Source organism: Hylobates moloch, unplaced genomic scaffold (genome assembly GCF_009828535.3).
Source record: "Hylobates moloch isolate HMO894 unplaced genomic scaffold, HMol_V3 SCAFFOLD_12, whole genome shotgun sequence".
NCBI classification, from domain to species: domain Eukaryota; kingdom Metazoa; phylum Chordata; class Mammalia; order Primates; family Hylobatidae; genus Hylobates; species Hylobates moloch.
The window spans coordinates 84,786,256-84,800,809 of NW_026652287.1; the positions used below are offsets into that span (position 1 = coordinate 84,786,256).

General features: G+C 35.7%; 1 protein-coding gene across 1 annotated transcript in view; it reads right to left on the reverse strand.

The window, feature by feature from the left end:
• Nucleotides 1-621: 621 nt before the first annotated feature.
• Nucleotides 622-14,554, reverse strand: part of SLC6A15 (solute carrier family 6 member 15) — a 70,826-nt gene continuing 56,893 nt past the window's right edge. Inside the window, exon 13 of the mRNA XM_058425500.1 lies at nt 622-704. Coding sequence (XP_058281483.1) covers nt 698-704 — 7 coding nt within the window. The 3' untranslated portion in view covers nt 622-697. The remainder of the gene's footprint in view (nt 705-14,554) is intronic.

Consider the following 14,554-nt stretch of genomic DNA (forward strand, 5'->3'; position numbering starts at 1 on the left):
CTACTTGTTATTCATTTAAATCTTTTCCCTGTATTACATTAATCTGTGGTCACCTATGCATGATACACCATTCAATCCCATACTTTTCCTTCATAAATGGTATAATGAAGATAGATGAAGCAGAAAGAATAAGCAGAAAAGGCAAAATAGATCAATATTTGTTTATTTTTCTTGGAAATTAACACAAAGGTTTCCTAGTCCCAGGGATACTTAGAGATGGATCAGATGAACATTTGTCAGAAAATGCTGAAAATCAGTATTGTTTAAGGAATCTAATAATTATGTCTAAAATTAGCTTTAATGCTGCAATATTGTATTTACATGAACCATCATTGAATGGTAGGCATTTAGAACCATTGTGGAACTGTTATCTAAAATGTGATAGAATAATAGCAGTAATAGGATTGAGAGCTTATATTAGCACTTAAAACTGTTTTTAGGTACAGGATTGCATAATTGTATATATATACACACACGTACAAACTCACATATTTTTTAATATCAACTTATATATAATTTATTCTTGAAAATCATGATTTCACACTGCTACTTCAAATTCTAGCCATTCCATTTCCATGTCTGTAACTCCATTTTTTAACAGTGTGAAACTTAACTTCTTTCTTCCTCAATTTGTTTGCTTATTTTCTTCATCCTCTTATATCGTATGTAGCAATCTTACAGCAGTCTTGGTAATAGGTCAACACCTATGGAGGGGAAAAAAAGAAAAGAAGAGAAAAGAAAGAGATAATCTCACCATGTCTTTCAACTAGTTCAATTTCACCCTTGAGGTCTTAGCTCAAAGGCAACTACCCTTTAAAACTGCCCTTTTCACACAGGGCCACACAGGTCCCACTTAAGAATATAAGAAAATTGACTACCTAGTTTTTATAATGTTTTATTTTTCCAATGTGTCAAATTTTTGATGCTTTATTCCAGTAAACTGTTTAAGACCTTAGACTCTCTGAGATTTGATTCTGCCATTTATTAGCATTGTGAACTTGGGTGATGAATTTTAATTCTCAAATATAAAATGGAGCTCATATTACAAAGACAGCTAACTCATCCAGATGTTGTAAAGAACAAATGAGACCAGAACTTAATGTTCTTGGCATGAGCTTTATCTGAAATGTAGTAATCACTTAACCAAGAAACGGTAGTTGTTGCTGAAATATATTTGGGGTAGTATTGTTGTTGCTATCAGATTCAATTGATGTTAATATTAGCATTAGCACTCTTAAGATTTTTTTTCTACAATAATTTATGTATCTTCCAAATCATAATAATATGCTATACAGTTACCATGAAACTATCTGAAGATTTTTTAAGAAACATATAAATTTACAATAAAAATCTTGCATAATTTTAGCATAGTATTCATAATGATGTGAATATATTGACTATGTTAGCCTACCTATTACAAAGAGATTCTATTATTTTCAAAGTTGATTCATGGCATTTTACACACACTAACACACACACACATAAAGACACATAATACATGCCTAAGCAATGATGAAAAAACTGGCAAATTCATCTTTTAGCTGTTTAAATTTTAATAAAGTTGTTTTTAAAATATATTACTAATGTCCAGAATTGTTACTAGAAAATCAATACATTATATCAATTTTCTTGATGCCTGCTTTTATTTAGAAAAACAAATGTTTAATGATTGTCCGTATTTTGTTTTTAGGAATCAATAATGTTGGTCTTTCATGTTTTTTAAGTAAAGGTTTTACTTCTAAATAGAAATAAAATACATTTTATTTTAAAATTGCATGATAATAGAGTATACAAAATAAAACTAAAACAACAATAATAACCAAAAACAAGAGGATTTTACATAAACATACACCTTCCAAGCAACCAATTATTAGCATCAATTTACTTGGACATAACATCAATGAAACTAGTTGAAAACCTATTGGTATGGAAATGTGCCACTGCCCTCTTATGGAAGATACTTGAATGACACCCAGTGGTTTCACACATCACTTTTGGAGTGGAGATATAAGCAAGATTATAGTGCACAATATGGTTCAATTCATTATACTTTATTCTGTTCACCTATTGTTTAGATTTTTGTAAGTTAATTTCCTAACTACAAAATATTTTAAAATTATATTTGTATAATAGTAAAATTCCCCTTAAACTAATCAGTATAGAATTTTGACAAATTTCCTTTTTACATAGCATCCTTCAAACTTGTATCAGAATTATAATAGTATGTTTAGTGAAAACTTAAAATACAGTAGTTGAGCATTTATGTTTGAAGGTGGGTGACAATACTCATTTTAATGTTTAAATCATGGCTGGTTAACACAAATGGAAAAGCTAGATAGATGTCGAAAATAATAGTTCACATTATAGAACATGTATTAGTTGACATGCATTGTTCTAAGTCTAAAGCGTTCCACATTATTAATCCACTATATTCTTACATCAACCTTATGAATTAATTACTGTTATCATTTCTAATTCACATGGAGGCATAGAAAAGTTACATTAATTATTCAAAGTCATTTGGATTCAAAGTAGCAGAGCTGGTATTTGAGCCAAGGCCGCCTGGTTTCAAATAATTTATATGAAGATCTTGCACAGGCCTACCTTGTTTTATTACACTTTGCTTTACTGAGCTTTGCACATACTGTGATTTTTCTTTTAAAAATTGATGGTTTCTTCCCTTAATCCAGCTAGTCTATCAGAACCATTTTTCCAACACCATGCTCACTTCATGTCTCTATGTCACATTTAGGTAATTATTGAAATATGTTAAGCTTTTATATTATTATTACAACTTCTGTGGTGATCTTTTATGTTAGATTATTGTGGTTTGGGGATACCATTAACCTCCCCCTTATAAGACAGCAAAGTTAATAAATGTTGCTGGTGTTCTGTTTCACCAATTGGCTTTTCCCCAGTCTCTCTTACTCCTAGGGCCTCCCTATTCTCTGAGACTCAATAATATAAAAACTAGGCCAATTAATAGCATTATGATTCTAAGTGTTCAAGTGAAAGGAAGTGTTGCTCATCTCTCACTTTAAATCAAAAGCTAGAAATGATTAAGCTTATTGAGGAAGGATGTCAAAAGCTGATATAGGCCGAAAGCTGATATAGGCCGAAAGCTGATATAGGCCGAAAGCTAGGCCTGTTGCACCAAACAGCCACGTTGAGGATGCAAAAGAAAAGTTTCTGAAGGAAATTAAAAGTGCTAATTCAGTTATCACACCAATGATAAGAAAGCAAAACAGCTTTATTACTGATATACAGAACGTTTTAGTGATCTGGACAGAAGATCAAACCAGCCACAACATTCTCTTTAAGCTAAGCCTAATCCAGAGCAAAGCACTAACTCTCTTCAATTCTGTGAAATCTGAAAGTAGTGAGAAAAAAAGAAAAAATTGAAGCTAAAGAACTTGACTCATGAGTTTAAGGCAATAAGCCATCTCCATAACATCAAAGTGCAAGGTGTAGCAGAAAGTGCTGATGGAGAAGCTGCAGGAAGTTATCTAGAAGATCCAGGAAAGATAATTAATGGGATGACTACACTAAACAATAGATTTTCAGTGTAGATGAAACAGCCCTGTATTTTAAGGAGATGCAACCTAGAAGTTTCATGGCTAGGGAAAAGTCAATGTCTAGCTTTAAATCTTCAAAAGACAGGCTGACTCTCTTGTCAGAGGCTAATGCAGCTAATGACTTTAAGTCGAAGCCATTGCTCATTTACCATTCCACCAATCCTAGGACCCTTTAGAATTACACTAAATCTACTTTGCCTGTGCTCTGTAAATGTAACAACATAGCCTGGATGACAGCATATGTGTTAATAGCATGGCTTACTGAGTATTTTAAGTGCACCATTGAGAACTACTCCTCAGGGAAAAAAAAATCCTTTTAAAATCTTATTGCCCATTGCCAATGCACCTGTTCATCCAAGAGCTCTGACGGAGATGTACAAGATTGATGTTGTTTTCACGTCTGCTAATACATTCTTCAGCCCAAAGAACAAGGAGTAACTTTGGCTTCCAAGTCTTATTATTTAATAAATACATTTTGTAAAGCTGTAGCCGCCAAAGATAATTATTCTTTTGATGGATCTAGGCCAAATATATTGAAAACATCTGGAAAAGTATCACCATCTAGATGCCATTAAGAACATTAGTGGTTGATGGGAGGAGGTCAAAGTATCAACATTAACAGCAGTTTGGAAGAAGGTGATTCCAGCCCTCATGGATGACTTTGAGGAGTTCAGAGACTTAAATGGAGAAAGGAAGTATAGATGCGAAGGAAATTGTAAATGAACTGGAATCAGTAAGTGGAGCCTGAAGTTGTGACTGAATTGCTGCAATCTCATGATTCAAATTCAATAGATAACAAGTTGCTTCTAGTGGATAGCAAAAAAAAGTGGTTTCTTGAGATGAAATATACTCCTAGTGAAAATGCTATGGACATTGTGGAAATGACAAGAAAGGATTTAGAATACTGCACAAACTAACTTGATAAAGCGGCAACAGGGTTTGAGAGGATTGAATCCAATTTTGAAAGAAGTTCTGTGGGTAAAATGCTATCAAACAACATCACATCCTACACAGAAATCTTTCATGAAAGGAAGTCAACCTGTGGGACAAGCTTTATTGTCTTCTTGCTTTTAGAAATTGCCACAGCCACCCTAACCTTCAGCAACCACCACCCTGATCAGTCAACAGCCCAACCATCAACATCAAGGTAAGATCCTCCACTAGCAAAAAGATTAAGACTCACTGAAGACTCAAATGAATATTCGCATTTTTTAGCAACAAAGTATTTTTTTTTATTTTTTTTTTTGAGACAGAGTCTCTCTCTGTCACCCAGGCTGGAGTGCAGTGGCGCAATCTCGGCTCACTGCAAGCTCCGCCTCCCGGGTTCACGCCATTCTCCTGCCTCAGCCTCTCCGAGTAGCTGGGACTACAGGCGCCCGCCACCACGCCCGGCTAATTTTTTATATTTTTTAGTAGAGACGGGGTTTCACCGTGGTCTCGATCTCCTGACCTCGTGATTCGCCCGCCTCGGCCTCCCAAAGTGCTGGGATTACAAGCGTGAGCCACCGCGCCCGGCCGCAACAAAGTATTTTTAATTAAAATATCTACCCTATTTTTTTATGCATAATACTATTGCACAGATAGTAGACTACACTACCGTGTAAACATAACTTTCTATGCACTGGGAAATGTATAAATCCATGTGACTTGCTTATTGTGATATTTGCTTGATTCAGGTGGTCTGGAACTGAACTTGCAAAATCTCTAAGGTAGGCTATGTTTTTATCCATGATCCCTGAAGAGAACTCAGCAATGGTCAGCTCATCTCTACTTATATCATTATGATGAGTTTCCACAATTTAAGTGGGAAAACTAATTTGATCCTATAATAAGAGTGTGATTGTTCATACGGGGCTCTGTTTATTCTCCTCTAATGTTTCTTCCTCCTTCAATACTTGCTCCTCTTCTACCGCACCTACTTTAAAAAAAAATAAAAATAAAAAGCACGTGTCTTCCATGTCAGGTGCTGTGTAAGTTCTGGGAACACGATTCTGAACAAAACAAAACACCTCACTTTTGGGAGTTTATAGACTAATGTAAGAAACAGATAATTTCAATATAGTGTGATGAATGCTGTGCTAAGGGTGAGCAGAGCACATAATTAGGGCAAACAGCCCCACAAAAGAAAATACCATCTAAACTAAGAACTGAAAGATGTGTTGATTCTAGTCAAAGATTAAGGGAAGAATGGAGAGGGATGTGAATATAGGTAATAGCATGTACAAGGAAATGCAGTAGAAGAAATTTAGAATATAATAGGTAAAGAACTATGAATATAGCAATTGCTAGGGGACAGAGGCAGAAACTTATTGCAAAGAAGGAGGGTTACCATCTTAAACACTTTATACTGAAGGAAATAAAAAGACTTAAAATGATTTTTGTACTTTAGAAGGTGTATGTTCATGTAAAATCTTGTTTCTTTGTGTTTTCTTTGCTTAATGCTTTATTTTATACACCTCTACTAATGTGTAATTTTAAAAGAAAATGTATTTTTATTTCTCTGTAGAAATAAAACTTAGTAAAATAATATTAAAAGGTCAACATTATTGATTCCTAAAAACAAAATACAATCATTAAATGTGTTTTCCTGAATGGAAGCAAGCATCAAGAAAACTGATATAATATATTGATATTCCAATAGCAATTCTGGACATTGGTAAAATATTTTGAAAACACTTGCTGTGATTGTAAGTTTCCTGAGGCTTTCCCAGCCCTGTGGAACTATGAGGTAATTGTACCTCTTTCCTTTATAAATTATCCAGCCTCAGGTATTTCTACATAGCAGTGTAAGAATAGACGAACACAGAAATATAGCTTTAACAAGGGTACAGGTGATTGAAAACATAATTATAGTTAAGGAGCACTATGTATTGATCTTGAATTTACTGGAACCACGTACTCATTTGATGATTTGTTAAAAAGAAGTAACTTCTGCATAAAAATACACATAAACACAAACACATGAAAATGCAAATATATTTTCATGAAATTATGTCCTAAGATCTCACTGTATCAATATGCTAGACTATCTCATTATGACTTTAATACCTTACTAAGTATATTTTCTCCCTCATTCTTTTATGTTTTAATTTTTTATTTTTAATTATTGTGGGCACATTGTAGGTGTACATATTTGTGGCTGATATGGTTTGTCTGTGTCGCTACCCAAATCTCATCTTGAGTTGTAACTCCAACAATTCCCACATGTCATGGGAGGAACCCAGTGAGAGGTGATTGAATTATGGGGGCAGGTCTTTCCTGCATTATTCTTGCAGTAGTGAATGAGTCTCACAAGATCTGATGATTTTAAAAATGGGAGTGTCCCTGTACGAGTTCTCTTTTTGCCTGCCACCATCCACATAACATGTGATTTTCTCTTCCTTTCCTTCTGCCATGATTGTGAGGCTTCTCCAGCCACGTGAAACTGTAAGTCTGTTAAAACTCTTTCTTTTGTAAATTGCCCAGTCTTGGTTATGTCTTTATCAGCAGCATGAAAATGGATTAATACAGTGACATACATGAGACATTTTTATACAAGTCTGCAATGCATTATAATAAAATCATGGAAATGAGGTATCCACCCCCTCAAGCATTTATCCTTGTGTTACAAACAATCCAATTATATTCTTTTAGTTATTTTAAAATGTATAATTAAATTATTATTGACTATAGTTACCCTGCTGTGCTATCAATAGTAGGTCTTAACTCATTCTTTGTAACAATTTCTTTTGACTCATCAAGCATCCCCACCTCCCCCACACTCCCCAACTCTCCTTCTACCCTGCCTAACCTATGGTAACCATCCTTCTACTCTCTATCTTAATGAGTTCCATTACTTTGATTTTTAGATCTCACAAATAAATGAAAACATTTAATGTTTGTCTTTCTGTGTCTGGTTTATTTCACTTAACAAGATGACCTCCAGTTCCATCCATGTTGTTGCAAATGACAGGATCTCTCATGCATTTTTATGACAGGATATACTCAATTGTGTATAAGTATCACATTTTCTTTAACCATTCATCTGTTAATGAGCACTTAGGTTGCTTCTAAATCTTGGCCGTTGCTGTGACAAACATCGGCGTCTAGATATATCTTTGATATACTGGTTTCCTTTCTTTTAGGCATATACTCAGCAGTAGGATTCCTGGATCATATGGTAGCTCTATTTTTAGGTTTTCAAGAAAACTCCTAAAGGTTCTCCATAGTCGTTGTACTATTTTACACCCCCCACCAAGAGTGTACAAGAGTTCCCTTTTCACCACATCCTTGCTAACACTTGCTATTGACTGTCTTTTGTTTCTGCATTCTCTATTCTGTTCCACTGGTCTATGTCTCTATTTTTATGACAGTATCATGGAGTTTTGGTTATCATAGCTTTGAACTATAACTCAAAGTTTGGTAATATCATTCCTCTGATTGTATTCTTTTTGTTCAGGATAGCGTTGGCTACTCTGGGTCTTTTGTGGAACTGATTTTATATGTTGATTTTGTATCTTGCAACTTTACTGAATTTGTTTATCAGTCGTAATAGTTTTTCTGGTGGAGTCTTTAGGTTATTCCAAATCTAAGATCATATCATCTACAACAAGGATAACTTGACTTTTTTCTTTTCAGTTTGGATACCCTTTATTTTTTTTTCTTATGTCTGATTGCTCTAGCTAGGACTTCCAGTACAATTGAGATGCTGAATAATAGTGGTGACAGTGGTCATCCTTGTCGTGTTCCAGATCTTAGAGGAAATGCTTTTAGATTTTCCCCATGCAGTATGATACTAGCTATGGAGCTGTCTTATATGGCTTTTATCATGTTGAGGTATGTTCCTTCTATATCCAGTTTTTGAGGGTTTTTATCATGAAGCAACACTGAATTTTACCAAATGCTTTTTCAGCATCAATTGAAATGATCATATGGTTTTCATCCTTCATTCTGTTGATACAATATATCACATTGATTGACTTGCAAATGTTGAGCCATCCTTGCATCCCAGGAATAAATCCCACGTGGACATAATGAATGATCTTTTAAATGTATTGTTGAGTCCTGTTTGCTAATATTTTGTTGGGGATTTTTGCATGAGTATTAATCAGAGATATTGGTCTGGCATTTTATTTTTTTGATATGTCTTTGTCTGGTTTTGGTATCAGAGTAATACTGGTCTCATAGAATTAGTTTTTAAGTATCCCCTTTCCTATTCTTTGAAATAGTTTGAGTAGGATTGGTATTATTTCTTTTTTAAATGTTTGGTAGAAGATAAGCCATTGGGGCCCAGGTTTCTCCTTGCTGGGTGAGTTTCACTGCAGCTTCAATCTCATTATTTGTTATTGGTCTGTTTCGGTTATATACTTCCTCATGGTTCAATCTTAGTGGGTTGTATTGTCTGGGAATTTATGTGCTTCTTCTAGATTTTCAAATTTATTGACATATAATTACTCATAGTAGCCACTAACGATCCTTTCAATTTCTGTAGTATCAATTGTAATGGTCACGTTTTTCTTCTCTGATTTTATTTATTTGGGTCTTCTCCCCTTTTTCTTTGTTAGTCTGGCTAAAGGTTTGTCAATTTTGTTTATCTTTTCAAAAAGCCAACTTTTTATTTTGTTGATATTTTGTATTTTCTTCATTTCAAATGCATTTACTTCTGCTCTGATCTTTATTATTATGTTTTTCTACCACTAATTTTAGTTTTGGCTTGCTTTTCCTTTTCTAATTATTTAAGATGCATCATTAGGTTGTTTATCTGAAGTTATTCTCCCTTTTTGATGTAGGCACTTATAGCTATACATGTTCCTCTTAGTATTGTTTTCACTGTATCCCATGAGTTTTGGTGTGTTGTATTTCAATTATCATTTGTTTCCAGAAATCTTAAATTTTCTTCTGAATTTCTTCATCGACTCACTGATCATTCAGGACCATATAATTTACTTTCAATGTGTTTGCATAGTTTCCAAAATTTCTTTTGTTATTGATCTCTAGTATTATTCCACTGTAGCCAGATGCGATGCTTGATATTATTTCATTTTCTTGAATGTCTTAAGACTTGTTTTGTGACCTCATGTATGATCTATCTTTTAGAATGATTCATGTGCTGAGGAGAAGAATGTGTATTCTGAAGCTGATACATGAAATTTTCTGTATATATCTATAAGGTTCATATTTGGTCTATAGTGCAGATTAATTCTGATTTTTTTTGTTGACTTTCTGTCTGGGAGATCTGTTCAATGCTAAAAATGGGGTCTTGAAGTCTCTGGCTATTATTTTATGGGAGTTTCTATATCTCTTTAGATCCGATAATATTTGTTTTATATATCTGGGTTCTTCAATGTTGGTCGCATATATATTTATAATTGTTATATCTTCTGACTGAATTTACCCCTTTATCATTAAATAATGACTTTTGTATTTTCTTATCGTTTTTGTATTGAAATCTATTTTGTCTGACATAAGTATAGCTACTCTTCCTGTTTTTTTGTTTGTTTGTTTGTTTCCAATGATTTGGAATATCTTTTTCCACCTTTTATTTTCAGTCTACATGTATTTTTATAAGTGAAGTGTGTTTCCTGTAGGTGACAGATTATTTGTTCTTGTTTTCTCATCCATTCAGCCACTCTATGCCTTTTGATTGGAGTATTTAGTTCATTTATAATCAATGTTATTATTGACAAGCAAGGACTTCCTCTTGCCATTTTGTTAAATTTTTTCCAGTTGTTTCATTGTCTTCTCTTTTTTCTTTTCTTCCTGTCTTCCTCTTAGTGAATATTGTTTTCTTTGGTAGTATGATTTAATTTTTTGCTTTTTGTATATCCATTGTATGTTTTTCAATTTGAGGTTAGCATGAAGCTTACAAATATTATCTTATAATACATTATTTATAATGATGACAATTTAACACTAATTGTATAAATGAACAAATATGCCAGAAGAAACCTTATAAAAACTCTACACTGTAACTTAATCCCCTACTTTAAAAATTGTTTTTATTTCTCTTCATATCTTATGGTGCTATGTCTGAAAAGTTGTTGTACTCATTTTTAATGTTTCATCATTTAGTCTTTCTACTTAAGATATGAGTATTTTACACACCCCAATTACAATGTTATAGTATTCTATGCTTTTCTATGAGCTTACTATTACCTGTGAGTTTTGTATCTTCTTGCTTATTAACATCATTTTTTTCCACATTGAAGAACTCCCTTTAGCATTTTTTGTAGAAGAGGTCTACTATGAATGAAATCTCTTAGCTTTTGTTTGCTTGGGAAAGCCTTTATTTTTCCTTCAGGCTTGAAGAATATATTTGCCAGATATACCATACTAGGGTAAAGGTTTTTTTTTTTAATTTTATTTTTGGCTTCAGCACTTTAAATATGGTATGCCACTCTCTTTTGGCCTGTAATCTTTCCACTGAAAAGCCTGCTGCCTGACATTCTGGCATTCCATTATATGTTATTTATTTCCTTTCTCCTGCTGCTTTTAGGAGGCTTTCTTTATCCTTGATCTTTGGGAGTTTGATTATTACATGCATCAAAATAGTTTTCTTTGGCTTAAATCTGCTTGGTGTCCTATAACCTTGTTGCATGTTAAAACTGATATTTTCTAGGTTTAAGAAGTTCTCTATTATTATCCCTTTGAATGAACTTTCTACCCCTGTCTCTTTCTCTATCTCCTCTTTAAGGGCAATAACTCTTAGATTTGCCCTTTTAGGCTATTTTCTATATCTTATTGACATGCTTGATTCTTTTTATTTTCTTATGTCTCCTCTGACAGTATATCAAATAGCCTGTCTTCAAGCTCACTAATTCTTTCTTCTGCTGGATCAGTTCTGCTATTAAGAGATCGATGCAGTTTCTGTATGTCAATTGCACTTTTCAACTCCAGAATTTCTGCTTCTTTTTAATTATTTCAATCTCTTTGTTAAATTTATCTGATAGAATTAAGCATTTTTTCTTTGTGTTATCTTCAATTTATTTGAGTTTCCTCAAAACAACAATTTAAAATTATCTGTACGAATGATAACATATCTCTTTTTCTCCAGGACTGATCCCTGGTGCCTTTTAGTTCATTCAGAGAGCTCATATGTTTCCGAATCATCTTGATGCTTATGGATGGTCAATGCTTCTGGGCATTGATGAGTCAGGTATTTATTGTACTCTTTGCAATCTGGGCTTGTTTGTGCCTGTCCTTCTTGAGAAGACTTTCCAGATATTCAAAAAGACTTCTGCCTGAAGCCCAATAATGCTGTTTTTTGTTTGTTTGTTTGTTTGTTTATTTTTGCAGATTCATAGAGATACTCCCTTGGTGACTTGAATAAGATCTGGGAGCATTTTTTTGGATTACCAGGGAGAGACACTTGTTCTCTTCCCTTAATTTCTCTCAAATAAATGGAGTCTCTGTTTGTACTGAGCCACCTGGAACTGGGAGTGGCATTGCAAGTACCCCTGTGGTCACCACCACTGGAGCTATGCTGGGTTGGACCTGAAGCCAGCACAACACTATGTCTCACCCAATGCCCTCTGTAACCACCACCTGGCTACCAACTGTGTTCACTCAAGGCCCTACAGCTCCACAATAGGTAGGTAGCAAAGCCAACCAGCTTTGTGTCCTTCCTTTCAGGTGTTGGGTTCTCCCAGGTCCCAGACAGCTCCAGAGATGCTGTCTGGGAGGCAGGGATTGGAGTCAAAAATCTTAAAAATTTACCTGATGTTCTACTCTTCTGCAGCTAAGCTGGCGCTGAAACCACAAGACAAAATTCTCTCCCCTCTTTCCTCCTCTTTTCTCAGTCAGAGGAGCCTCTCTCTGTGGCCACCATCACCATCAGCCCATGAGGTGCTCTGCCAGACCACCAGTGATGTTCACTTAAAGACCAGGGACTCTTCAGTCAGCTTGTGGTGGATGCTGCCAGGACTGAGACTCACCGTTCAGAAAAGTGGGCTCCTGTCTGGCCAAGAGCTGGTCCAGAAATGCTGTCCAAGAGCCCAGTCCTCGGCTCAGAGACCCCAAGACCCTGCTTGTTGCCCTAGCTCATTGTGGCCGAGCTGGTACCTAAGGTGCAAGACAAAGTCCACTTTATTTTCTCCCTGATTTCCGTAAACAGAAGGAGTGTTTTACCATTGTCACTAGAGCTGGGAGTGTGCTGGGTCACATATGAAGCCAGTATATCTCAGAGCCCAAGGCCCATGGCATACTACCTGGGTATCACTACTGGTTATTCAAGGCACAAGGGCTCTTTAGTCAGCATGTGATGAGTCCTGTCAGGACTGGGTCTTTTCCTTCAAGGTAGAAGGCTCCCTTTTGGCCCAGGATGTGTCTAGAAATGTCACCCAGGAGCTAGGGTCTGGAATGGGGACCTCACAGCTCTACCCTGTGCCCCATCCTACTGTGGCTGAGCTGGTATCCAAGATGCAAGATACAGTCCTTCTTACTGTTTGATCTTTCCTCAAGTAAAATGAAGGAGTCATTTTTGTTGCTGCAAGTCACACTGCCTGGGGTTGGGGGAGTGGTGGCACAAGCACTACACCCTTAACCACCCAGGCTGGTGTTTCCCTAGGTCATGTGCCACCCTAGTCCACCCTAGTCCCAGCCCAGCAGTAGGAATTGCCTAGGAATTGCAGTCCTTGTGTCCCAGACTGCCTTTCAAGTTTACCTAGAACCCCAGAGCACTTTGGCCCATGTTGGTGAGGCTTGCTGGGACACCCAAGTTTTGACTGCTGGGATGGGCGATTTCCTTCCGGATATGTCTGATCCAAATGCTCTCTCTGTGCACAGGTGCTGACTCAGCCCACACAGCTTTCCTCTCCACCGTGGCAGGGCAGCACTGAGTTAAATGTAAAAGTCCCTTAGTCACTGTGCTTTCCCTTCCCCAAGTGCACAGACTGCACAGCAGGCCCTCTGTTAGGGAATGGGAAAGGGGTGGCTTCAGCAATTCAAGAATGTCCCCTACCCTCTTCAATGCCTCTTTCAGCAATACGAAGTTAAAACCAGTATTGTGAATGTTCACCTGATTTTTTTTGTTCTTGTGATCGTGCTTTTCTGTGTACATGCAGTTGTTAAAATTTGGTGTTCCTGCAGTGAAGATAAAAGGTGTAGGTTTCTATTCCACCATCTTGCTCCACCCCCTCATCCTTTCATTCTACTCCAGAACATTTATTATCCCTCCTGTCGCAGTCCCTAGTCTCCTTTCTTTTTGAAGACAGGCAAATCTTGGCTACATCACATGGAGGTGCAACTTTAGGCCAGAGTTTATAGAAGTAGTGGAAAGTAATACAAATTTGAAAGCCTCAAATTTTACAGTACAGAAAAGGCTATTTCAAACTACCATTTGTTGATTAACTCTTACATCGCCTGGGAAAAGGCAGGTAGCTGGTCTCACTGGCAAAGAAGAGAAAATGGAAAAAAAATGAATAGCATTTATACTCTACTTCTAACGGTGTCTTGCATAAAGTACTTAGAATAAGTTAGAATTTTAGTTAATAGAACCTGAGTGAATCAATCAATAAATAAGTGTACAGCTGAAGAACTGACCACATGAAGGAAGCAAAAAGAAGAGAACTTGGTTCATTTTTCTTTAATTTCTTTGGCCAGATTTCCTTATCTGCCAAGTGAAACCATAATAAAGGTTTTAAATCCTATTTCAATTCAAAAATAAGATTCCTGCATTGTTCATATTACTCACTGAATAGAAGGATGGAGAAATAATTCCTAATGCAAGGCAAGTACCCAAACTGTAGATTATATCAAAAGGAAATGAAATCAGCACCTCATAGAAAGATCTGTGCTCCCACGTGCATTGCACCATTATTCATAATAGCCAAGATATGGAAACAATTTAAGTGTCGATCAATGCATGAATGAATAAAGAAATTATGACATATATACACAATGGAATATTATACCATTTGAGAAAGCATGGATAAACTTGGAGGACATTATGCTAAGTGAAGTAAGCCAGACACAGAAAGAAATATAGCATGACCTCACTTAAA